This window comes from Python bivittatus, unplaced genomic scaffold (genome assembly GCF_059951505.1).
Source record: "Python bivittatus isolate LINGU-HERP-01145 unplaced genomic scaffold, Pbiv_v1 ctg000020_np1212, whole genome shotgun sequence".
NCBI classification, from domain to species: Eukaryota; Metazoa; Chordata; class Lepidosauria; order Squamata; family Pythonidae; genus Python; species Python bivittatus.
In genome coordinates this window covers 15,505,163-15,525,201 of record NW_028277030.1, presented here as the reverse complement: position 1 = coordinate 15,525,201, position 20,039 = coordinate 15,505,163, and the positions used below count along the sequence as shown (strand labels likewise).

General features: G+C 37.5%; 1 protein-coding gene across 3 annotated transcripts in view; it reads right to left on the bottom strand.

Annotated features, from left to right (window-relative positions):
* FERMT1 (FERM domain containing kindlin 1) overlaps positions 1-20,039 on the bottom strand; it is a 36,533-nt gene that overhangs the window by 10,480 nt on the left and 6,014 nt on the right. For 2 of the 3 annotated variants that reach the window (XM_007424714.4, XM_025164446.2), the window contains exons 4-10: positions 13,042-13,182; positions 11,221-11,434; positions 10,087-10,189; positions 7,010-7,117; positions 2,659-2,790; positions 1,671-1,720; positions 457-581 (exon numbers count right to left, since the gene is read on the bottom strand). In XM_007424714.4, the coding sequence (XP_007424776.1) occupies positions 457-581; positions 1,671-1,720; positions 2,659-2,790; positions 7,010-7,117; positions 10,087-10,189; positions 11,221-11,434; positions 13,042-13,182 (873 nt within the window). Of the gene's footprint in view, positions 1-456; positions 582-1,670; positions 1,721-2,658; positions 2,791-7,009; positions 7,118-10,086; positions 10,190-11,220; positions 11,435-13,041; positions 13,183-15,192; positions 15,329-20,039 lie in introns of those variants that run through there. The other variant, XM_088134775.1, reaches the window with a different exon arrangement.

The following is a 20,039-nucleotide window of genomic DNA, read 5'->3' as shown; positions in this document are numbered from 1 at the left end:
TTTCATGGCCTCGCATTGATCACTGCTGTTAGTACAATTTGAGAACTTTGGGCCGTGAAAGCCTGGCACAATTTATATGCAGCTATGTAATACAATTTCTGTGGCCAGAAGTGTAATTACAAAGTCATGTGGCTTTCATGTGTCCTCATCTTGACTTATGGCAGTGATATCCACACTTTGACATATATTATGTGGACAACAATGTCATAATGATTAGTATCCTTTGGACATTTGTCAGTAAATGAGACTAAAACACTTCCAACAATACAAAAAATAGGTTACAGTAAATACTGTGTAAAGACAGATTAATCTGTGTGTATGCATGCATACATGTGCGTGTCCATGTACACACAGAAATATGATAAGCAAAGAACAAAAATGCTTATTGTGTTAGAAGATCTGTTTGTAGATGCAACAGCACTTCATAAGATGCTGTATGAAAACATCAGCTTCTACCTCTTAGGTTGAGCTTCTCGATAGGTTCTCCATGCTCAACTTCTTTGCTTTTAAAATAAGACACGGATGTGTCTTTAAAGACAAACCAATATTGCTTGAAGGCTTTCAGCATCAGCTTTTTGGATCTGCAAATGAAGAATTGCCACATCAATTCTCCATTCTAATGAGGATACTTATCAATCCTTCTGGCCAAATTATATTCCCCATCTATTATGGAAGCCCATGTGGTTGTCTCATTCTGAAGTATATATTTTCTCTATTTTAGCTGCTTTATCAGAGAGGACCAAACCGCAGGTGCCTAGTACAAACTGCAGGGACCCCCCTGCCCCCCCAAAAAGACAAAACATATGTTGCAACAACACAATGCAAACCCTGGCCTAATCCTGGCCTTCGAATGTGTCAGATGAAAGTACATAAATTGTGGGGCTTGTATTGTGACATCACAATGCATATTTTATCACTTGCCCCCTCTTGCCCCCCACTGGGACACCTATGGAGAAAACATGCTAAAGGTTTAGAACGAAAATTAATTTATTTTGAAACAGAACTAATGAGCGTGTCAAAATGCACTATCAGGAATGATAGACAATTTACATGGTTGATCATACACACACACACAAACACACACACACACATATTTACATCTATATCTATTTAACCATTAGCATATGCAAAATCCATATAAATGTATGTTTTTTAGTCAATGCATTTTGGTGCTATGTAAAATATTATGTGAAATAATACCCCAAATGCTGCCAGACAGAGGGCCAACATAGAATTCTACTTCCACAAAACTCTGAATTGCAAAATATTTTGGTTATTCATTTTTACATCTTCATGTACAATGATTGCTTTCCTGAAAGATTTCAAGTAAATCATTCATTTCTAAATGAAAACACAAATTTGACTATTTTTCATGCAGTAGTATTTTAATGAGTTTTATTAATTTATTGAGTTTTATTGTCTGTGATATTATTATTTTAATTTTGTAAACCCTCCTGGAAGTGTTTCTTATATTAAGGATGGCTTATAAATATATTAAATCAATTTCCAATTCAACTGAAATGGCACTGATAGAACATTATACTGAATTTTGAAAGAAATTTTGGATACTGATTGTTTTCGAAATTCAATGTAATACAAACAAAATAAATATTCTTAAGTAAACAACATCATTTAATAGATGGGCTATTCTCATCACTCCTTTTCCTTACCTAAATAGCTTGAGGTTATCAGCAAGCTTTGGAATGTCTGTGATATCCTCCTACGGAAACCAAAAATTATGCTAGTAACAAGGCATAGCTAGATATTTTCTATTGTGTGTCAATGACTGGTCCATATTATGGGATCTAGTGCATATTACGGTTGCTAATTTGCTATTTAGTTTCCCCACCCTTTAATCCCAATTCAGTAATACACAGCAGATAAATTTAAAAGTTCACCTCCAAAACCCACAGATCTAAATTTGGGAGGCATGAAATAGCCAGAAGCTATCTTCCCCTCAAATTATACAATACTGAAAAAGTCCGTATCTCTTAAAATCTCTGGTGAATCAGAAACTGGGTACAAACTACCCAGTGCTAAAAACATCTGAGAAGCAGAACTAGAGAAGAGTAGTAATGTGATAATAAGGTTCCCCTCCTCTTGGGGTAATGAGTTGCTCCTCCAAATATTGTTGAACTACAATTCTCTTCAGCCCAAAAGGAATGGTTGATCATTAGAAGCATTAGCATATGGACTTCACAGCTACCAAGTCAATAAGGGAGATCAACAGAGCAGAATATGTCATTGCCTAAATTCAATGAAATGACTTTTTTTCCAATTTTTTGCTACTGATACTGGCAATCTGGGAAATCACAAAACAAATAAAAGCAATCTAGTTTTTACTAGTTCAGTGAGGCAATATTCAATTATTAGTTTGTTGGAATGTCTGAATTTTATAGAAAGTGCACACAGGTTTTGTCCATCATTCAAACCCAGATCCACTTCTCTGTTGTTTTCTTATCTTTTCCCCTTTGGGAAGAACTGATGGGATGCAGCGGATGCTGCAATTCATCAACTTCCAGAGGGCCATAAGATGCCTATCCTGGGCTACCAGATGTGGCGGGAGATATGCTCAGTGATAAGTCACAACCTAATTTTCTACACCCGGGGTATTACCTTGACTCTGTGCCCCCTGTCCAAATGAAGTGAATGACATACCAGAAAGTTCTCTGATTTTGCACCTTCTAGTGTTATTTCAAGATTGGAAAGTGCCGCTTCTACTTCATCGGTTTCACTTTCAGCTGCGAAGTCTTGTGACCCTGATGATAACGTCAGCTTGCTGACATGGTACTGCAGTCAACATTTCAAGGGAAAAGATACCTGGATGAGTTTATGAAGCTTGTTTACTTCATACAGAGAAAACAAACTGAGAAGTTAATAGTAAAATCTTTAAACTGAAATTTATTTAGCCTTTCCATTTGACCAGTATATTGTTGCTCATCACATGTATAAAATGCAATGGAAGTGGCTGTGTCTTTATTAATTATTTGAGCCTTTTTTTATTAGGTATTTACAACATCTCTGGAATAGTCTGTCAGTCCTAATTTTACCCCCTGGGCCACTGAATGATGTATTTATCAAAATCAAACAATTCCTGGCTGTTTATACTCTCAAAAGCTGTCCATACAAAAAATTAAAACAGACCAAATAGCATGGTTTTGTTTCAACCCAGGCTCTGTTCTAGGTGGCCTTATCCCCCTGTTTTCCACACTGCAAAACACATGCTAGCTGCAAAGAGAAGTAGAATAAGTCATCATTTGCAAGCAGCTCTTTCTGCTTCCGCAGCAAGATATGTTTTAACTAAGTGAGTTAGTTAAACTAAGCTAATGAGAACCTTTTGCACTGTTTGCTCCAGTGCTCTTTCACTAGGCAGCTGGGCTAGTGTGCTCATCATGCATGAAAGAGGAAAGGGCAATCCACCTGAAACAGAAGCAGATATATGTGATAGGGTCTCTTTTTTCTTTTTCCATCTCCCTCCTTGGATTCCATTTCACTGAGCGATCTGTAGTCCCCAGATCCCATTTATAGGCCCAGAGTACCCTAAGACTATGCCAACATTTTGCAGCCAAATGTTTGTATCATTTTTCCAGAGATCTCATTCTAGTTTTACTTTCCCTAATTTTTCCCACTCTCTCACTTTCTTTTCCTCTTCTCTCCTTCCTTTCCTTTCTATAGCTGTTTATTCATGCAAAGGATAGAACAGACAGAACAGGCACAAGTTTATCTGAAGAGACACCATCTCTTTTTCACTCTGGCTGTAAGAGGAAGACAGATGTTTAAAGGAAAAATGATCCTTTCCAACTTTCTGGTAATCCCTTTTCCAAAATTCATCATTTTTTGCAAAGTTTGTGTCAGGACTTTACCAAACTTTACCAAAAAATTATTGACCAATCTTTTTATTGAACAATGACTATAAAATATTTACTATGGTTCTAGCTAAATGAATGAAAGGTGTTTTGCATGACTTTATACATGAAGATCAATGTGGATTTCTGCCTAAAAGACAGTTGAAGGACAATATAAGACATATTCTTAATATACTAGAACATTTGGAACAACATAATGAAAAACAAGCTGTGTTGATATTTCTTGATGTGGAGAAAGCATTTGATAATTTGAACTGGATTTTTTTTTGTTTAAAATTTTGGAAAAAATGGATTTTGGAGATAACTTTAGTAAATGGGTAAAATCGATATATACATCACAAACAACACAAATTATAATCAATGGCAAATTAACTAAAACTTTAAGATACAAAAAGGGACAAAACAAGATTGACCACTTTCACCACTGTTGTTTATTTTGGCTTTGGAAGTTTTTAATAGTGATATAAGACAAGATGAGAGAATAACCAGGGTGAAGGTAAAAACAAGTATATAAACTAAGGGCATCTGCAGACAATTTGGTTTTAATGGCGGAAAAGGAATGGAAGGAATAGATATATTAATGGAAAAGCTGAAGGTATTTGGTGCACTAGCTGTGTTTAAAATTAATAAAGAGAAAACTAAAAAGTTAACAAAAAATATGAGGATGGAAGATCAAAAAAGAACTGATTGTAAAAACTGGTTTTCAGACTGATAAAAAGTTAAAATATCTGGATATTACTATGTCCAATATGAACTGTATGCTATTTCAGAATAATTATGTTAAGGTATGGAATGAAATTAAGAAAGATCTACTAAGATGGGAAAAATTGCAATTGGTTGGAAGAATTTTGGTGAATGTATTACCTAGAATGATGTTTTTATTTCAAACAGTGCTAGTTTTGAAAAATGATGCAGCTTTTAAACAATGGCAAAAACATTTATCTAGATTTGTATGGCAGGGCAAGAAACCAAGGGTTCAATATAAAATTTTGCAGGATGCCAAAGTCTGACGATGGCTAGGATTGTCTGATTTTAAATTGTATTTTGCAGCCTGTTGTTTGGTTTGGATGAAAGAATGGGTTTTGCTGAGAAATAAACAAATGTTAGAACTGGAAGATCATAACCTGAGGGTTGGTTGGCATGGGTTTTTATGATATGATAAAGTTAAAATTAATGTGGATTTTAACAATAAATACAAGCCCAGGATGTGCCTGAAGATACCTTTTTTGACCTTAGCACAGGAAGCATTCTATAGAAGAGAAACAGCAGATAGAAATAGTTAACATATCAAGACTTATTAATATAGGATGGAGAAATTAAGATGAAGTCAAGAGTACAATTGACTGCAGTAGGACATAGCTTTCAATGATTTTCATATGCAGTTAAAAGAAAGGTTTAATATGGATAAAAAGACAATTGGAATTGAAAAACACAAAATAGAATATGAAATTGAACTATGTACAAATGATGAACATGTAATAGCAAAACTGTATACTTTTGTTAAGAACTGAAACAGAAAAAGAACAGGTTAAAGTTTATATGACAAAATGGCCTATTTTAGATATAACATAGAATTGGAACTTGGGAGAGAATGCAGGTAGCTGGCATTAAATTTACACTGTATCATAATTTAAGAGAATTTTTTAATAAAATGATGTATTGTTGGTATATGACACCAGAGAAAATATCAAAAATGTACAAAGGTATTTCAAACCAGTGTTGGAAATGTGAAAAGCATGAGGGGACATTTTATCATGATGGTGGACTTATGAGAAAGCTAAGAAATGCTGGATACAGATTCACACAATGATGCAAAGGATTTTAAAGATTAATATTGTGAAAAAAATTCTTTTTATTGGGACTTAATAGACAAGGAATCAGAAAAAGACTCATGGTAGATTGATTTTGTACTGTATATGGTAACTGCAGCAAGAATATTGTATGTGCAACGATGGAAGAATAATGAAATCACCACAGTGGATGAATGGATTGTGAAAATGTCAAAATATGCAGAAATGGCAAAACTGACCTGTTTGGTCAGAGAAAAAACAACAAAACCTTTTCTGAAGGACTGGAAATTTTATATGGATTTTTGCCAAAAGAAGAAATGAAATGATGATTTATGGATCTTAAGATTAAGAAAGACGTGGATTAAATGGGGGGCTGAAGGGACATGAATAACATCTAAGAGGGAAGAGGGACAATAAAATTGTAATTATCTGTTGAAAAGGTTGAAAATCATTCATATATTTCTTAACTTTAATTTTTTTCCTCTCTTTTTCAATTCTTGGATTATTTTCTTTCTTTCTTTTCTTTCTATTTATCTTTTATTCTATGAAAAAAATTCTTAATAGAATATAAATTAGAAAAAGAAAAAGAAAAAATGGCGAGCAGAATAGAAAGAGCAGGAAAGTAATATTTTAAACGGCAAACAAGGTCCTCCTGCTCCATGAACAGGTGAGTTACAGCAATCCATCCATGGAATTGCTTCCCTAGAGAAGTTTGCTTTGTGCACCCAATGAAAACAATGTTTGCTCCGGTACCTTTAGGGGACAATCCTATAAATTCTTTCAAAGTGTAAAATTCCATTCAATTCCATGGGGCTGTTTTCTGATAACACACACAGAGAATTGCAGCCACTGCTGATTTAATGATTGTTTCGGTTTATATTTGAAGAACTAATTTGTGAACTGATCTGAGAACAACTAAACCTAGTTAATAAATGTGTAAAAGAGCCTTCTGCACTTTTGTTTAACAACCAGTCTGAGGAAGGGCTCTATAAAATTCAAAACTCAACATTTAGCCCTTTGGGGAATAATGATATTTTCTCATCACTTGGAAATGGGAATGCTTCATGACCTATTTATTGTATCTGGGAGGTAACACAATTCAGTGTTGTGTGGTTTCAGTTGCTCTACAACAGTTGAAGAGTTAACTACACCATAAAATATCCTGTTAATCATTGACATATGTGTAAACAGAATTTGAAATAACAAACTAGTTTATCACTACTGAAGAAAGGAGGGGGAAAGGTCTCACTTGGAACAATCAATCCAAGTTCTGCTCCTTGGGTGTTCATATCCTGGCACATGGCTGCTTCAAACAGAAAAAACTGGTTTTGTAACTTAAGATCAAGTACATGCCTGCAATGCAGCAAAAATGAAAGTTTCTTCTTCTGTGCAGTCTATTTCTTCCAACAGAATAGCCCAGCGGGCTTGTTCATATAGCTGGTGGATCCGTACTGCATCATACTGCCAAGAGAAGCAATATCAGGTTGCATTAGAAATAAGCAGACTGCCTTAAGTCCAACAATTAAACAGCCCAACCACCTCCAGATATACAGTTCTTTAAAACATTTTGTACTCAGTTATAGCAATGAAGGATGCATCACTGGAAGACCTGAAGGATGAGGTTGGAAACAGATCATCCTGGAGAAAATCTGTGTGGTTGCCAACTTGATGGAACATAATCATGATAAATCAAGAGGGTGCAACTCTGGTTAGCTTGAGGACTGCACCACGTTTTGCACTGTATGTCAACAGCTGCACTATAAAAATGAGTGGGGCCAGGACTAGATTTTTGGGGAGGGTTTAATGGCTTTATAGGGAGAAATGGGTGTATAGTATTTTAGAGAGCTGTATGGGAATGATACTGATATGTTCTAGTGCAGAATTGGAACGACGCTATAAATATTTATATCGAAGAAAAACTGATGAAGAGGAAGTGATAATGTCGAAAAATGAGAAGGCTGAAAGTATAGACTGAGTACTGAAGAAATGTTAAAATATGGATATGGTTTGCTCAGGGAGCAGCTATGTGACTTGTTTAATGTGCTCGTGAAGAAAGCACCTGTGCCAGATGATTAGAAGAATGCCATTATTGTTCCCATATACAAACAAAAAGGTAGCAAGAATTAATGTAAAAACTAAAAGGGGATTCTTTTGTTAAGCAATGTGCAAAATTTGGGAAGTACAGTGTGGCTTTATGCTAGGTAGCAGGGTATTTTGACCAGAGCACTTGCTGTTCAGCAAGTCATTTAGACAAAACATATGCTAAAATCTATAGGCTTGAATTAGGGAATGTTTTGCATAGATACAGAGTTGAAAGTTGGTTGCTAAATTTGGTAAGAGTGGTATATGATGGAAGTAAAATATGTATAAGAATAAATGGAATAGTTTGCAGATTGTTCAATATTTGAGCAAGGAGTAAAACAAGGATGTATGATGACCCCTTTGTTGTTTAATGTATTTTTATGGATGTGTATAAGGAATGTTTATACATATTTTGCTTGGGGATATGAATACAGTAGACTGTTGGGAGAAATGAATGTTTATCAAAAGAAGTGAAAATGGCTGTGTGTAAGAACATGGTTCTGCCCATTTAGTTATATGGAACTGAGAGTTGGGTATGTCCAAAGAAACATATACATTAGTTGAATACAGTGGGAATGGAGTACTTAAGAAATATGTAGCAATACAAGAAGTGATAGAATGAAGAATGAATGGAGGCTGAATGAATGTAGACTGAATACAAAACTGAATGACCAGTATTTAAAAAATAAGTTCAGATGGCTTGGTCAAAAAGAGAAAACGAATAAGGATCAAACCTCAAAGGAAGTATATGAAGGAAGAATGAACTGGTTGAGAGGAAGAGAAAGATGAAGAAAGTTGTTGTTAGAGTTGATAACATGTTTATGTAACACACGACAATCTATGGAGCGGTATGTATATGCACATGGATCAAGAAAGGATAGTTCAAGGACAGGAAGGTATGGAGAAGTGGAGTGAAGGGTGATGGTGCAAACTAGTGTGTGTTACTATTTCTTACACATTATTGGCACCCTGATAATATTGCTTACCTTAAAAGGGAACAGAGAAATGCGTATATAGGGTGTACCAAAAGTCAGACCCCATGGGCCAATGACAATATATTTTATTAATTAAGTTTTTTTCAGAGAAAATGTTACTGTACTTAGCAATGTTCAAAAGTCATGGGTAAAATGAGTAAGTATTTTGAAAAGAAAAAGGCAACCAATTCAAACATTTAATGTAATTTATATAGCAAATTGTCCATGGGGCCTAACTTTTGGTATGCCCTGTATACGTATCTGCGTACCTTTGTGTTGCTCTTGAAATAGTTATTGTTCAGTAATCTAGCAGTGATACTTGATCTCACTGTGCAAGATTAATCAACCTAATTAAAAACAGATATAGATTTTCCATAGGATTATTAAAGAAGATAAAGATAATTTTAATATAAAGCTGTTACAGATAAGAGGATTGAATACCTGTGGCGGTATTAAGGAAAATATGGTTGGACTGCTACAAAATAAAATTATAATAGAAGATGGTGTACCCGTTGTACCCATTCCTGGACTGGAAGGCCCTTTTCACCTCATGGCTTGACTACTGCAATGCACCCCATGTGGGGCTGCCCTTGCAGACCACGCAGAAGCTTCAGCTGGTCCAGAATGCAGCAGCTTACGTTAGTATGTCCATGTGACACCCCTGATTTGAGAGCCGCACCCCTGATTGTGAGTATGCTTCAAGGTGCTGGTTATGACCTCTAGAGCCTTATATGGCCCAGGATCCAGTTATCTGAAGGATTGCCTATCACCCATGGTATCTCCCTAGTCAGTAAGAGTTGACAGAATGGGTGTGCTCTGGGTCCCCTTGATTACACAATGTCATTTTTTGGGACCCAGAAAGTGTGCCTTCTGTGTCAGAGCACCTGCCCTCTTAAACGAGATCACCCTGAGATCCAGGTGGTTCCTACTCTGATAATGTCCTGGAAGACCTTAAAGACCTGGCTGTTCTCCTAAGTCTTAGGGTAGGATGGGTGGAGCCTTTTGTTTTATGTATTTGGCACATGCTTGCATATACTAGGTGTTTTGTGACTGGATGTTTCATCTGTTCATTTGTTTCCACTGTATTTCCATTTTTTTCTTTTATATTGTGAGCCACCCCAAGTCAGCCTGGAGTTGCTCGATCCCTAAATCAAATAGATAAATAAGCCAAACTAAAGAGAATATTCAACACAAATTTCAACACAAATACACTACTTCGTTTATTTTACTTATGTTAAAATAGAACTGATATAGTATTACTGTAGTCAGAGATCTATAAGGTATGGCTTGACAACATTCAAATAGTGAATATAAAATGAAACCCTTAAACTTGCTTTTTGACTGACATGTCAGAAAACTTAAAGAACTTCTTACTTTTGCATTCAAATCGAAGAAATCATAGTATTTAAAACGGAGTAGTAGTTGATCGTCCTCCTGGATATCTTGTTCCATAAGTGATCGAGATGAATCTAACCATCTGAAGAAGGAGGATACCAAGCACTTTTAGTAAGCTGAGCAGGAAGCAAATGTCAATTTGTAAACAGTGCAAGACATCAGAACTATGTGGGGGAGTGAGAAATGCAGTGTTTAGTAAGAGTAGTCATGGTAAGGAAGCCTGAATTAGATTTCTACACATTTTAATGCTCCTGCCTATTACTAGATGTTACCTCTGACAGTGTTAGCTTTGATAAGATGGAATAACATTTATCAGAAGCAGAGGTAGCTGTGTAGTATTTCAGTTTTCAATTTTAGCAAAGGAATGTACTCAGAAATTGCAAATGCTACGTATGTGGGAGGAAAATATCTGTGTGATTTGAAGAAGAATTATGTGCTTGAGAAGGAAGAAATCCAGTTATGAATAAGAAAAAGTGCAAAGAGGAATTTGAGCCTTGCTTTATTCCTAACACAGTAAAACATGTCAAGGTGTTACTTTTCCTTTTCTTTCCTCCTCTTATTTCATGTTTTTGTTTCTAAGAAAGTTCTAAATTACAAGCTACTTGGGAAAGATCCTTTTTTTGGCTTAAACTGCCAGGTATCCTGATTAACTATACATTATATTATCATCAACATGATCATTTTTTTTTTTAAGAAGCACCTCTTTCCTGAGTGATATAATGTGAAGACAACCAGCAACAAGAACTGGGAAAAATACTTCAACCTATTTACCTTTCCTTTTTAAAATACTGAATAACTGCTGGAGTTGAGACAACCCAATCTATCCCAACCCAACTGAATCCAACCTAAAGCAACCTAATGTTATTCTTCTTTGTTCTGAGATATATCCCACTGATTCAACAAGGCTTAGTTCATAGTAAATGCATAAAAGATTAGTGTTAGATTGCCTAACATTAAATTATATATATATATATATATATATATATATATATAATAATAATATAATATTGCCTGTAAATACTTTGTGTATGGACACACAGCACACGCAGTCAAGATTGCCCTTGGCTCGTCAAAATTGTCTAATGCTAGTACTCAAGGAGAAGGATTACTCACCCAGCATTCAGTTTTGCTTTGTCGACCAATGTTCGAGGCTGATACATTTTGGCAAGTGTTTCTGGCCCACAGCTAGGAGGGCTAAAAGTGAGGGTCCTCCAGCTCTCTTGTGCCAAGGGGCTGTCACTGAACCATGCAACAGTGGAAGGGACAGGCGTACCAGTGATGGGATCATAAATGGGAGTCATGGTTTTGCTATATAAGCCGGGACTGGCTGAAATATTGAGAACAAAAAAACAAAACAAAAAAAGTTCGTAACATCACTGAATGTCAAAACAAGAGATAGTTTTCTAATATAAACTACCTTCATAACCTTGAAAAACAAAAGCTTTTGGGGGCTCTATTTAAGAGTTTTCCAGATAGCTTTCAATAGAAATCTGAATTCCAGCAGCCAAGGCCACCTAAGTCTGCAAGGACAACTATGCTTGCTCAAAAAATTAGTTAAATGTACTTTTATTTTTCTAGCTTCAGATGCACCTAGGTCCAATGTAATATGCCATAGTTATAGTTCATAATATCTCTTTATGGGATTTATACCTTTCCTTTCCTTCAGGTGCTCAAGATGTTATACACAGCGTCCCCTTCTTATTATCCCCCCCCAAACACATCTTGAAGTAGGTTGGGCTGAGCGAGTGACCTGCTCAGTGACACCCAGGGAGTTTCTGTGACCGAGGGTGGTCTAGAACCTGGGTGTCTCTGGTCCTAGTCCCACACCTTCATCACTATATCCCTCTGTTTAATGCTGGAAACTGTAAAGCCAATTACAACATCTGTCAAGTAGATCAATGGAGCAAATGAATGTACATGTAATTAATCAACTCCAGCTTTCCATAGCATCTAGCTCACTATGGTTGCCAAGCAGAATTTTACTGACAATTAACAAGGAATGATATTCTGAATCCTAAGGAGTTCTAATAGGAAACCAATATAATAATGTATGCTTTGTTCATCAATTAATCTTGTATTAGCTACAATTAACATTAGAATAATATATTGATGCTAAGACGTTATTTATTTTAGGATCCTATTTATTAGCTGCTAATGTTACAGCTAAATCTTCCTGGTTCCTGCCACAACTGATTTTTCTAATATGTAAATATCACTAATAATAATTGTTCTACAGATGGTATTGTGCCAGACATGAAATGCATGGCCCTCAGGTTCTTGCAAGTCTTTCTCTAGAAAGAGGGGAGAATGCTCCCAAGGAGACAGGTAGAGACAATAGTGCTAAATCTTTCATGATGCAGAATAGGGCACTGAGTTTAAATATACATATCAATGAGCTCCATTCAAATGGATAACCATTAGATGGAAGCAAAGAGTTCCTGCCACCTAACGACCATCTGGATTTTTGCAGCTTGGATGTGGTGTGCATATCAGCAAAGCAGAAGGAAAATTACATATGCAGCAGGAGACAGCAGGTTTTAACTAGTATTTTCCTTGAAGACCCAAATCTAAGTTGCAACTGATAAAGACCTGTTTCACTTTCCTAACCCACCCAAAAAAAAAATTAATGCATGCCGCTGGCACAACTTATTAGTGTGTATCTCTGAAGCCTGAAAATGTGTAACTGAACTGAACACCTATTCCTCTCCTCTCCTGATGGCAGCACTTTCAGTCTGGCAGTCCCCAGTAATCCCCGTCATTCTCAGTCAGCAGAGCCAATACTAAAACCAGCTATAGACTAACAAGCTCAAAGGTTTCTTTAACCTACTAATTACACTGGCCTTTTGTTCTTACTTTGTTCTTACTTAAGTTCAATGTATAGAGAAGGCAGCCAAATAAAATTGATAAAATCAGTATTGCCTATTGCATTGTTACCTGGCAATCCCAAACTCACTGGAGAACTGTGCAGGTTTAAAATATCTTCTATGACTGGTTCATTGTCTTTGTCTTTTTTCTTTTTCTTCTTTGTCTCATTGGTTGGCTTCAGCAGAGACAGTTCTTCTGATCGTCGAATACCTGCAATACAGTTGAAAATACAAACAGGCTGGAAAGACCAATGGGTTCCATCACCTAAGAGAGTCCATTGATTGGACACATCATGTTCTTTTGTTCCTGCTGGATTGTTAAACGGCCAAGGAGGTGAGCCATGGTTGAGCCCATGCCATGAGGGAAGGGGTTTCTCCTGTCTTGAAAGAGATGGTGATGTGCCCTCTCCTCAGGAGGCCATCCTTGGACCCAACAGTTTCTGACAACTACTGATCAGTCTCCAACCTTTCCTTTTGGGGGAAAGTTGTTGAGAAGGTGGTTGATCTGCAGCTGATGAGAACTCTGGAGGAAACAGATTATCTAGACCCATTTCAGTCAGGTTTCAGGGCAGGATTTAGTACCGAGACAGCCTTGATCACACTTGTCAATGACCTATGGCTGAGCCAGGATGTTGGTAGTGCATCCATTCTTGTGCTTCTTGATCTCTCAGTGGCTTTCGATACAGTTGACCATGGTATCCTTCTGAGCCAGCTCTACCTGTTGGGGATTGGGGGAACTATTTTAGGGTGGTTCTCTTCTTTCTCCAGGGCCAGTTCCAGTTGGTGTTGGTTGGGGGAGAATTTGCTTCCGGGTGTGTTTCAAGGTGCTGGTTACCTATAAAGCCCTACATGGCACAGGCCTGGTTACTTGAGGGACCGCCTATCTCCTATAACATCTGCCCAGCCAATTCGATCCTGCAGGACTGGCATGCTCTGGGTTCCTTCGATTAAACAATATAATCTCTTAGGATCCCAGAAGCACACCTCTGTAGCAGTGCCTGTCTTCTGGAATGAGGTTCCCTCCGAGATCCGGATGGCCCCCACTCTGCTGTTGTTTAAAAGAGCTGTGAAGGTCTGGCTCTTCGCCCAGGCCTTCAGTGAGGGAGAATGAGACCCCTCACTTCATTGTACTTGACATATTTTTTTCTTTATTTTTTATGTTTTATTGTAATTTCTTTGATTGCTGTAAGCCGCCCAGAGTCATTGAGAGTCAAGTAGCATACAAATGATAACAACAACAACAAATTGCTAACTGGTGTGGTAGCTGATGCAGTCCAACAGCATCTAGTTGAAAACAAGCTCTTTCCATCTGAGCAGAAAGGAAACCACCCAAACAGCAGAGGAAAGAAAGATCAGCTCTTAATTAACAAGATGATTTTGGAAAACTGCAAGAGAAGGAAGACCAACTTGAATGTAGCTTGGATTGATTACAAGAAGGCATTTGACACTGTGCCCCATAATTGGATAATCAAGTGCCTAGAAATAACAGGAGTCAGTAGAAACATCAGAAACTTTGTGCAAAGATCAGTGGCACAGTAGAAAACACAGTTGTTGGTCAGTGGCGATAGACTGGGAGAGGTTAATATCAAGAAAGGAATTTTTCAAGGAAACTCACTATCACTACTACTGTTTGTCATTTCATTGATTCCTCTGTTAACAGTACTGAACAAGTCAGGAAATGGTTATCAAACATCAAAAACATCTGCCAGGCTATCCCACCTCCTTTACATGGATGATCTGAAGCTATATGGAAAACCCCCACCTGAAACAGAACTGCTGCTCAACACTGTCTGAATATATAGCCAAGATATTGCAGTAGAGTTTGGACTGGACAAATGTGCCATCCTTATCAGCAACAGGGGAAAAATAGGGAAAACTGAAGGAATCAAGATGCACTACAAAAATAACATCAAGAGTCTGGATGAAGAAGGTCACTACAAATACCTGGGCATCCTTCAAGCCGACAACATCAGGCACATTGAAGTCAAGAAGGTTAGTAGTGAATACATCACGAGAGTGAAGAAGATCTTAAAGTGCAAACTCAGTGGAGGAAATACCATCATGGCAATTAACACCTGGTCAATTCCAGTCATTAGATACACAGCTGAAATAGTGGACTAGACTCAAGCAGAACTAGAAGCCCTGGATAGGAAGACCAGAAAAATGATGACAATGAATCATGCCCTTCATCCATGCAGTGACGTAGACAGACTCTACTTACCAAGGAGCATAGGTGGGTGTGGAATGTTGTAAGTACACCAGATGAAGAAGAAAAAAGGGCATTGGAAGAATATCTGAAGGACAGTGAAGAAGATGCACTGAAGCTAGTATACCATGAAGGCTTATTGAATATTGAAGAGATCAAAGTGGCCTACAAAAAACAAACAAACGAAGAATAAAAAAGAGACATGGCAAGGCAAAGGATTACATGGCCAGTACACAAAAAAACTATCAGGCAAAGCAGGTACCAACAAGACTTGGCAATGGTTAGGAGCAGTAAAGTTGAAGAAAGAGACAGAGGGGCTAATTCTGCCTGCACAAGACTAAGCCTTAAGAACAAATGCATACAAAGCCAGAATTGAGAAGACAGCAACAGACAGCAAATTCTGCCTCTGCAAAGAAGCTGAAGAAACAGTGGACCACTTAGTTAGCTGCTGCAAGAAGATCACACAGACTGACTACAAACAACAGCATGACAAAGTAGCAACAATGGTGCATTGGAATCTGCAAGAAATACCATTTGCCAGCAAACAAGAACTGGTGGGAATCACAAAATAAAGAAATAGAAAATGAGGAAGCTAAAGCCTGGATAGTTGACACTGCAATACCTGGAGACAGCAGAACAGAAGAGATAGAACTGGAGAAAATCACAAAATATAAAGACCTGCAAATAGAAATAGAACGACTGTGGCAAAAGGAAAACAAAGAGAGTATCTATAGTAATAGGTGCCTTAGGTGCAATCCCAAAACATCTGGAGCACCACTTGAACACCATCCGCACTGACAAAATCATCCTCAGTCAATTGCAAAAGGCAGCTTTACTTGGAACAGCTTATATCCTGTGACAATACCTTTAACACCATCAAACTACATCTGCCTATCCCAGGTCCTTGGGAAGGACTCGATAGGTAGATAAAAATGCTAAATCCAGTCTAAACAACTGGCTGATTGTGTAAGCAACAATCAATTTGCAAAGCAGAACTGGGCAAACATCCTTCACCACCACAGTACTTTCTGTACTTATTTATCTATTTATTTGTTTATTAAATTTGTATGCCACCCATCTCCCCCAGCGGGTGACTCTGGGTGGCTTAGCTTACTTAGCTTTTGATATCAGCTATGGGGTTAATTTTTAATAAGAGGCACAGAGAAGGATATTATCTTTCCCTTAGTATTTTGTTTCAAAAATATCAAGAACAGAAGTTGGCTAGGACATATTAAGAAGCAGAAAAACTGGATTATGGAGTAGGCAGCTGAAAAACTAGTGATGATTGGAAATGCATCTGCTTTCACTTCAACTTTATTTTGTGGAAACATTTAGACTCCACTCTCCAGCTAGAAAGAAGACAATGAATAAAACAAGACAGCTTTTGTGCTTAGGTTTGTCAGTGTAAGACGACTTTACAGCAAGGGGGAAAAAAGGGCAGGGAGGGAAAAGGAAAACAAGCAGGAATCAATTCTTAACATTAAACCACTTATCTAATGATAAGCTACAATGGAAGCAGGCTGCTCTAATTCAAATACCAGGTTTGATTAGCCTCAGACAAACAGTCTAGAGATGACCCTCCTTGAAACAGTTCTAATGCAGCTAGAAATTGCTGGTCCTGGCCTCCCAGAAACCACATCCTCCTTTCACTTTTAACTGCATTCATTGTTTAGGGGAAAGGCATATTCCACACCCATCAAGTGGAGCTGGTCCTGCTGTTTCTGCTTACAGGCACTTGATTCCAATGGTCTCTGAGAAGAGAAAGGGTCCACCTAGCTTAGCTGATAAAAGCAGCAGCAAAGGAGATGGGAGATAACCCACTCTTGAGCTCTGTCATAGAGCACTCTCCTTACAAACTCTTATTTAGATAAGATCGCAGCCTTGAGCTAACCTTGGATGATTTCAAGGGGAATTGAAGCCTGCTTTGCATTTGAATGGGAAACTCTAGAAACACCAGGCTGTAAGATAGACTGGGACATTTACAAAAATGTCCTAAAAAAAGGCAGGGGCCAACCACTGCAGTACTATTACCAAGAAAATTCCCATGAAGACCAGGATTTGAGCTCAACTCAAAGGAGATTTTACTTTTACAGTACTTTATTAAATAGCTGCCAATTAAGTGTTCTTTGGTAACAGTCTTTGGGTAGTCTGCAAGGAAGTGGTAGATAGAACAGAAGCTTGCCTCTACCACCTTTGCTGAACTCTCTCGCATGCTAACATCGACAGAAGTAGCACTGTATAGTTTTTACACTGACTTTCCCAAGACAGAGTTCCCTGCGTTACTGAGAATTCCTGGGACTTTGAAGGCCAATATATCTGGAGGATACCAGGTTGGCGAGGGCTACTTTAGGGTAAACATGGCCATAAAGTGAAGCTCTAGTTCACAATATTTCTTTTCAACTGCAGTATGAGCTCAGATTCCTCCAGGCTTCAAAATGGCAAAGGTGCATAGCAGATTTTTGGAGGGCTGTGAGAGGTTTTAAATGGGAAGGGAATGGTCTGTTTGTAACTGCTGTTTCGTGTAACTGTACTGTTTACGTTTTAAGAAAGAGTTTAACAGTTATCACCTGACTTTATACATAGTAAGCAACCCTGAGATCTCTTGAGAACCATGCTGGCAAAGTAGAAAGTTTACTATAATTATCTATTATGCAGCTCTCTTTTGCTGTATCTTCTAACTCCAGCCACAGTTGGACAACTCTGCGTCTGTCTGTCTGGTGTGGTCTTCTCTAAGCTGGGAACTTCTAGATAAGTTGGCACTCTAATTCCTATTCTGTCTAGAAAAAAGGCTGTTCTACTCTAGCAAATCAGCAATATCTCCAGGATATGGAAAAGCCAGAAGAATTAATTCAATCTACAGTGTGCTTGAGAAAACCCAACAATTTCCCCCTCTTCTAGTCAATCCACAAAGAAACCTCTCCATCAAAACCATTCCTCCTCCTTCTGTACACATCTCTAACTTTATCCACCTCACCCACATTCTCATCTGAAGTGCTGATAGCCCAGTAACACTTAGCAGGCCGTTTCCTGTTCAACTAATACAATACACTGAGGTGTTATTTGCAATTGTGTTTGCATATGTGAAGAAAGAACTTGATCTTATATCTATGACAGAGTACTTGATTTTCTCAGATCTAGCAAATGAATCAGTGGCTAGTATTTGTACTGTAGAAGACTATAGAACGCTATAGAAATTTATAGAAAACAATGTTTTATTCTGTCAACATAGTCATATATGCACATCTACTCATCTATATACACCCACCCCCCTCTCCTGCAGGCTGCTACAAGTCTTATTTGTGGTTAGGAATATTTTAGAGACAAATTCCTGGTTGAGCAATACCTGAGGCTTTAATCATTGTAATTGTGATGTGTTTACAGACATGTGCTATGAATTTATTTTGCAAATTGCACAGCTGTTAATATGGCTTGGGGTGATACATTCCATCTGCAGAAAATGCTGCATATCACTGGAGATGTGAACAATAACATACTGAAGTTATGCTTGTGTACAACTTCACAGCCTTAAAGCAACAATCCTCAACATTGGTCCAAACTACTGAGTTCAAGGACTTCTGAACAAGAATCAGTATGAAATTAGTGCAATAAGCCCACTACATTTATTTTAGAACTCTTTAAAATAGAGCTGTAAATAAATAGGTCTATACATAGAACCATAATTTATTTTTTTATCTTACAGATGTATGCTTTATTTATCAAGGTGAACCAACAGAGCTCATAACATTAAAAAAATTCGACCAATATCAAATACACAAGAGAGATGATGGACTCTCTTTTGCTGGTGATGTTTGAGACTGATGGTTTCCTGTCTGGGATGCCGTAATTGTGGATTCCTCACTCAGCAAGAGTTGGACTAGATCAGGGTTCTCCAAAGCAGTCAAAATATCAACCCCCAAAGGGCGATGGGACTATCCATTGTTGTTGTTGTTATTCATAGTACTATTAGTTAAAGTAGTATTTATTAAATTATTTTCATATAATAAGTGTTTGAGGGTTGATGAACAATCTGAAACTTCATGAAGGGGTTGATGAGGTAAAGAGTTTGCGGACCCCTGGACTTGATCTACAAGGTATTTCTAACCCTTTCATTCTAAGTTTGTATGAAAGAAGAAATTCTTTAATTACACATGAGAACAGAAACAAAATAAATGTTAAATTACAGGGACTAAATACTAGAGAGTGAATATCCAATGTCCCATTAGGAATCAGCAACCTGAACTTGTGAAATTATCCATGTTCAAGAGTTTTAAACACACTCTTGTTTTTTAGATTCCCACTGAATGTGGATAGGGTCTTCTTGTTGTTATTGATACAGTGAGATCTGAGGGACTTTGAAGCATGCAAAGTAAGGCCTCAGGCAGCCTAGATGTCTGAACATATGGATGTTTTCCTGATGTTTAAAGGTCTTGTGTTACTTCCCCTCGTGGAACCGATAAGATTCTCTTGTGTACAGAAAGAATGGCTCCTTGCACTGCAAGTCCTATCTTGCCTCCCCTTCATCCTGAGATGTTTTTAGAGACATCTTGTTCTACTTTCTAAAACATGTAATTGATGTTCCTCTTGAGTGGGTGAAAACAATAAGCAGTAATGGGCAGCTATGCAGAAACACCTCAGAATAAAGCAGATGATTTGCTTTGGGCAAAATAAGCTCCAAATAATTTTTTCATCGATCATTACACTTGTATGAACAAACTTTATTGGGCATTGGTCTTATTCAGCCAAAATCCCATTTTCTTTATATTTGAGAGAATGCAGAGTTCAATGATAATTTCTCTCAAGTCCGCTAAACTGAAGCCTTTTTTAAAAAAAACATAACATGGGTAGAATAATTTCCCAAGCTG